We start from the raw sequence: 7347 nt of genomic DNA on the forward strand, positions 1-7347 counted from the left end.
TTGTCCACATTTTATTTCGATAGAAAGTTATCGCAAAATTTTATTTTTGTAGAAAATTTTGTCAAAATTTTATTTTTGTAGAAAATGTTGTCAAAATTTTATTTCTACGAGTATATACAATTTTGTCACAATTTTATTCCTATATACAATTTTGTCAAAATTTTATTTCTATATAAAATTTTGTCAACATTTTACTTCTATAGAAAATTTTGTCCAAATTTTATTTCTATAGAAAATTATGTCAAAATTTTATTTCTATAGAAAGTTAAAGCAAATTTTATTTTTGTAGAACATTTTATTTCTATAGAAAACTTTGTCAAAAGTTTATTACTATAGAAAATTTTCTCAAAATTTTATTTCTATAGACAATTTTTCCAACATTTTATTTCTATAGAAAATGTTGTCAAATTTTTTTTCTATAGAAAATTTTGTAAAAATTTTATTTCTATAGAAAATTTTGCCACAATTTTACTTGTATATAAAATGTCGATAGAAAATGTTGTCAAATTTTTATTCAAAATGTTTTTTTATATTTATTTCTATATAAAATTTTGTCCATATTTTATTTCTATAGAAAATTTAGTCCAAATTTTATTTCTATAGAAAGTTATCGCAAAATTTTATTTTTGTAGAAAATTTTGTCCAAATTTTTTTCTATAGTAAGTTATCGCGAAATTTTAGTTTTGTAGAAAATTTTGTCAACATTTTTATTTCTATAGAAAGTTATCGCAAAATTTTATTTATATATAAAATTTTGTCAAAATTTTATTTTTGTAGAAAATTTTGTCAAAATTTTATTTCTATATACAATTTTGTCAACATTTTATTTCTATAAAAAATTTTGTCCAAATTTTATTTCTATTATTATCGCAAAATTTTACTTTTGTAGAAAATTTTGTCAAAATTTATTTCTATAGAAAACTTTGTCAAAAGTTTATTACTATAGAAAATTTTCTCAAAATTTTATTTCTATAGAAAATTTTCTCAAAATTTTATTTCTATAAAAAATTTTGTCAATTTTTTTTCTATAGAAAATTTTGTAAAAATTTTATTTCTATAGAAAATTTTGTCACAATTTTACTTGTATATAAAATGTCGTCAAAATTGTATTTCTATAGAGTTATTTTCTTCCTATACAAAATTTTTGCATAATTTTGTATCTATACAAAATTTATTTTAAGTTTATTTCCGTACAAAATTTTGGCAAACTTTTATTTCTATAAATTTTTTTTAAAACTTTATTTCTATAGAAATGTTTGTCAAAATTTTATTTCTACAAAAATTTTGTAAAAATTGTATGTCTATAGAAAATTTTGAAAAATTACCGATTTGACGAAAATGGACCAAAATCAACCAAATTCCATTTGGTCCGACCACATATACTAACACCGTGTACCAAATTTCAACCGGATCGGATGAAATTTGCTTCTCTTAGAGGCTCCGCAATCCAAATCTGGGGATCGGTTTATATGGGGGCTGTATATAAATATTCATGGTTGTTAGAGACTATATACCAACACCATGTACCAAATTTCAGCCGAATCGGATGTAATTTGCTTCTCTTAGAGGCTCCGCAAGCCAAGTCTGAATTTACTTAAGATGTCTACACCTTCCTTGGTCTATGGTACAAGAGGAAGAAAATGTCTCTTCTGCAAAAGAAATCAAATGTCAACCGTATAGATGTCGCATAATGACCGCAGCTCTTTCGTATCACCGGCGTTGCGGTCGAATCGCTTCTTTGATAAATTGGTTATAGAAGTATCGGCAGTTATAATTTCAAATTGGCTGCCAAAAATTTAATAGTATGAAAATATTAAAAAAAAACATTAGCTTTTACAAAGTAGTAAATCCTATTTTCCTTAAGTATCGTAAAGCCGGCAGAGAACTGAACTGGGAAACGTAGACAAAAACTATATGATATTAGCGAATCTTTTCTCATGACTACCACCTACTGACGCAGTTTTACTTCACCGTTTCGTTGTCTTGATTTCCTACTCTCTGCTATGATCATTCCTATGGTGCCATACGGCGCTGTGAATGGAATTGAGACGTCTTTGCCTTTCTAAGTCTATTGCTTAACATAGGAAAGTTTTGTAATCAATAAGTGAAGTATACTTTTAGGCAAAACTTTAAGATAATGACAATAATGATGCTTCAATCAATGAATTTCTTTATGAGATTCAATCGCTATACATTTTTCGTTTATTGTTAAAGAAGTTTATAAAAATGTATTTTAGTGCTCACCAATATAGAAAAAATGTATAACTTATTTAGACTAAAGCCTCTGCTTTAAAATAACATCGTGAAATAAATCGAAACTAAGTGGAAAAATAGAATTTGGTATCTTTTTCGAATGTCCTTCTAAGTGGACATCGGTAGTGAAAGGGTTAGTTCAAGCTTTGTTAGAGCAGCTTAGCTAAACCACCTTTAAACCGTTCTACATATATATCTCTCGTCTTGCTTATATATCAGTTAGGCACTAAACTACCAAAAATTATTTTCGTTAAATTTAAAAGGAAATTTTTTTCTTAACTGAGAGTTAAAGCCTAATGGAGCTTCATGAAAATGGCCCTTAACTATGTTTAAAACCATTTGTGTTAATGTTTTCATTTGTATAAATATTATTTATTTTTATTTATTATTGGCCTAATAAATAACAACACAATATACGCTGTGAATTCGGTTTAGGGTGCATCCACCACCCTACATCTTGAAAAGTGATGGGATCCATGCTGCTTCGCTGTGGCCCATGAATACAGCCATAATGACAGCGAATAACACGAAAGCTTTATTAAAGTTCATCTTTATAGGACTTTAAAGAAACAGTAGGGCACTCAATCGCATGTAGTTCACTTGCAAACTGATGACAAACTACAATGAACCCTGATCTTTTATATCCGAAAAATGTTAAACTAATAAATACTTTGGTATTAAATTACTGGAAATTTTCCGTCTAAATTTTCACTTGTGTAGATAAATTTTATTATTTTAAAAAATTACAATAGCTCTTTGAGAATATTGAAATAAGTGCTTAGTTTCCTTTAACCATAGACTCAATTATGTGCATATATGTGAGGACATAGACCAAGCAATGTATAGACGTCTTAAGTCCATTCACAATGATTTTATTTATTTGCAGTGCGCAGTCATCGTACTCAATTGCGCAGTGTAGCGACTTAATTTTGTTAATTGGAAATCGAAAATTTCCGTACAAATCAGTCAATTTGCATTAAAAATAAGTAAGTAAAGTAGAAAGTCGGGCGGGACCGACTATATCATACCCTAAATCATATATCTAAGTCTGACCCCATTTGTCGAAATTGGGTGATAAATATATATATGGGAGCTATATCTAAATTTGATCCGATTTCTTCCAAATTCAATAGCCTTCGTCCTTGTACTCAAAAAACACCCTGTACCAAATTTCATTATAATCGGTTAATAATTGCTACCGGAATCATGCGAACAACAAATACATGGACAGACGGACACCAAGCGCTAGATCATCGACTCAGGAGGTGATTCTGAGTCGATCAGTATATATTTTATGGGGTCTAAAATCAATATATCTGGAAGGCACATTTTTTGGCAGATCAAAGTTATTATACTATGACCACTATGTGTTAAGGGTACAAAAAGGTGTGGATGTACTGAATTTTATATGCCTTTACAATAGTTGGTGTTTCATCAAAACAAGAAAGGAAATGAAACAAATTAAAGACAAATTTGACAAGTATATACGGCCGTATGTTCGGCCAGGCCGAATCTTATGTCCACCATGTATTGCGTAGAAACTTCTACGAAAGACTGTCATCCACAATCGAATTACTTGAGTTGTTGTATCTTAAAACTTCTTAACATCGTTTTCTAAATTGTGAGTTAGTCCATACGTGGTATATATTAGACAAAAAAGTTATGTATAGGTAAGTCTACAAATAATTACGAATCGACATGGACTTTTGCACGGTACGTAGAGAGCCATAATTGAAATATGGGGGTCACTTATATAGGGGCTATATAGAATTAAGAACTTGATATGGACCAATTTTTGTATGATTGGGGATCGATTTATCTGAGGGTTATATATAACTATGGACCTATATGGACCTACTTATGCATGGTTGTTAACGGCCATATACTAGCACAATGTCCTAAACTGACTCGGATGAAATTTGCTCCTCCAAGAGGCTCCAAACCCAAATGTCGATTATGGACTGATATGGACCACTTTTGGCATGGTTGTTAAATATCATATACTACCACCACGTACCAAATTTCAACCAGATCGGATGAATTTTCCTTCTCCAAAAGGCACCAGAGGTCAAGTCTGGGGATCGGTTTGTATGGGTGCTATATATAATTATGGACTGATATGAAGCAATTCCTGCATGGTTGTTGGATACCATATTCTAACATCACGTACCAAATTTCAACCAAATTAGATGAATTTTGCTCTTCCAAGAGGCTCCGCAGGTCAAATCTGGAGATCGGTTTATATGGGGCCTATATATAATTATTGACCGATTTCGACCAATTTTTGCATGGACGTTAGAGACCATATACTAACACCACGTACCAAATTTCAACTGAATCAGATAATTTTTGTTCTTCCAAGAGCTCCGGAGGTCAAATCTGGTGATCGGTTTAAATGGGTCTATATATAATTATGGACCGATGTAGACCAATTTTTGTATGGTCATTAGAGACTATATACTAACACCATGTACCAAATTTCAGCCGGATCGGATGAAATTTGCTTCTCTTAGAGGCTCCGCAAGCCAAATCGGGGGATCGGTTTATATGGGGACTTTATGTAATTATGGACCGATGTGGACCAATTTTTGCATGGTTGTTAGAGACGGATCGGATGAAATTTGCTTCTCTTAGAGCAATCGCAAGCCAAATTTGGGGGTCCGTTTCTATGGGGGCTATACGTAACAGTGCTCCGATATGGCCCATTTTCAATACCATCCGACCTACATCAATAACAACTACTTGTGTCAAGTTTCAAGTCGATAGCGTGTTTCGTTCGGAAGTTAGAGTGATTTCAACAGACGGACGGACATGCTCAGATCAACTCAGAATTTCACCACGACCCAGAATATATACTTTATGGGGTCTTAGAGCAATATTTCCATGTGTTACAAACGGAATGACAAAGTTAATATACCCCCATCCTATGGTGGAGGGTATAAAAATCATTCATTTGGAGACGAAAAAGTGTCATCTACGGTGCGCAGACAAACAGCAGCGCTGTAAATGGACTTCAGACGTCTATATATTTCTTGGTCTATGGTGAGGATGCGTCAAGGTGTGTCAGCATGTCATCTTCCACCATGAGCTGCTCCAGACTGGTAGCATCAAAGACTAAGAAAGATATAGACGCCTCAAGTCCCTTGCAGTTTAACTGCTTATCTTAAGATGACACTTTTTCGTCTGGAAATCAGTGATTTTTGGTTTCTTTCATTTGTTCTTTGATAAAACACCGTATTTTATAAAAGAATATTTGATTTGTACGGTAATTCTCGTTTTCCAATATGAAATTGAGTCATTTGACTGCGCAAGGAAAATAAACAAAATAATTGTGAATGGACATGAGACCTCTATATCTTTCTTAGACCAAGAAAATATAAACACTTACCATAGACCAAGGAAGGTATAGACAACGAAAGTTAATTCACAGCGCTGTAGTTTGTCTGCACACCGTAGATGGCTCTTTTTCGTCTGCAATTGAGTGATTTTTTAATTTGGCTTTAATTTGTTTTCTTTCCTTTGTTTTCTTGATGGAACACCAAATATTGTAAAAGCATATAAAATTCTATACATCCACACCTTTTTTGTAATGCAAATTGACTGATTTGTACGGTAATTCTCGTTTTCCAAAAAGAAATTGAGTCACATTGAGTGGAATGATTGCGCACTGCAAATGAACAAAACCACGGTGAATTATCAAAGTTTGTCTCTATATTTTCTTGGTCTATGATATAAAGACATACTTCCATAATTCACCATGGTTTTGACAAATAAACAAAATCATTGTGAATTGTCAAAAGACGTCTATACTTTTCTGGGTCTATGATATATACGCCTCAAGTCCATTCACAAAGATTTTGTTTTATTCGCAGTGCGCAGTTATCGCACTCAATTGCGCTGTCATGACGCACCATAACCTTTATCGTCTAAGCACTGTATCAATATTCACTAAGCTCTATTGTCATTTATTAAAATGATAAAATTTCAAAAAATATTTACACAAGTGAAAATGTCAATGGAAATTTTCTAGCGATTTAATACCAAAATAGTTTTTCGTTAAAATTTTATCCAATATAAAAGATCAGCGTGCATTATTGTTTGCCATCAGTTTTGTAAAAATTTCTTTAGAGTCCTATAAAGATGAACTTTAACAAAGCTTTCGTTCTATTCGCTACCATTATGGCAGTATTCATGGGCCAAAGCGAAGCAGGATGGTTGAAAACAATTGGCAAGAAAATTGTAAGTGGTTATTTTAAATAATATTGAAAACAAAATCAATGGAGTAGTAATATGTTTGCACTTACTGTTACAGGAGCGTGCGGGTCAAAATACACGCGATGCCACAATTGAAGCTCTTGGTATTGCCCAACAGGCAGCTAATGTTGTGGCAACCTTTGAAGGAACCAAAGCACCCTAATCATTAATCACAGCACACACTTTAGTTATTTATTATGCAAATAATAGGGCTGTTTTCTTTTAGCACTGGATATGCTAAGCCGTTAAGGACTAAAATAAAACAGAGTACCTGTTTATCCAGGACATCTCCAAAAATATGCAACACTGTCATCAGCTGTTTAAAAACAATCACAGAAAAGAAGTGAAATCTTGCATTTTTAATGTATGAAATGCTTCAATTAGTAATAAATATTTACTGCTGCGATTATTTATGACACTGTATGACTTTGAATTTCATGTTTTTCGATAAAATAGTCACAATAAATTGCTATTGTGAATCGAAGAAGCGTCACTTTATCGAAATACAATCTGGCAACATCGGCGCGACTTGCACTGATGAGATGTTCTGGATAGAACACCAGTGCAACGATGTTCTGGATAGCCCATACAAATGTTGCATCCAGTACAAAAAGAAAACAGCCCTAATATATAAAAAAAATATTTATACAATTTGTACAACTGAAAATATTAACTAAACTGTTTCTATTAAGTCATGGTTGATTAGCATATAGTAACCAAATAAACACTGAAAAAATTATCAACAATTTGTTTTCAATGAAAAATTTAATTGAATTTGAAAACATTTTCAATTTGTGCGTTTTTGTCGCACAAATTTAGAACAACTGGCAGCTTTATTAT

The 7347-nt window shown here is 32.0% G+C and overlaps 1 protein-coding gene across 1 annotated transcript; it reads left to right on the forward strand.

The window, feature by feature from the left end:
• Window positions 1–6331: 6331 nt before the first annotated feature.
• Window positions 6332–6716, forward strand: LOC142219541 (cecropin-2-like). Its single transcript, XM_075288484.1, has 2 exons — window positions 6332–6492; window positions 6566–6716. The coding sequence occupies exons 1-2, from the start codon at window positions 6394–6396 to the stop codon at window positions 6668–6670; spliced, it is 204 nt and encodes a 67-aa protein (XP_075144599.1). The 5' UTR covers window positions 6332–6393; the 3' UTR covers window positions 6671–6716.
• Window positions 6717–7347: the final 631 nt, after the last annotated feature.

Source organism: Haematobia irritans, chromosome 1 (genome assembly GCF_050003625.1).
Source record: "Haematobia irritans isolate KBUSLIRL chromosome 1, ASM5000362v1, whole genome shotgun sequence".
Classification (NCBI taxonomy): domain Eukaryota; kingdom Metazoa; phylum Arthropoda; class Insecta; order Diptera; family Muscidae; genus Haematobia; species Haematobia irritans.

Excerpts from the sequence above, each read along its gene's own strand:
- LOC142219541 (XM_075288484.1), top strand. The coding sequence starts at position 6,394 with ATGAACTTTAACAAAGCTTTCGTTCTATTCGCTACCATTATGGCAGTA. Across the intron at positions 6,493-6,565 it reads AAACAATTGGCAAGAAAATT|GAGCGTGCGGGTCAAAATAC; the intron begins GTAAGTGGTTAT and ends TTACTGTTACAG.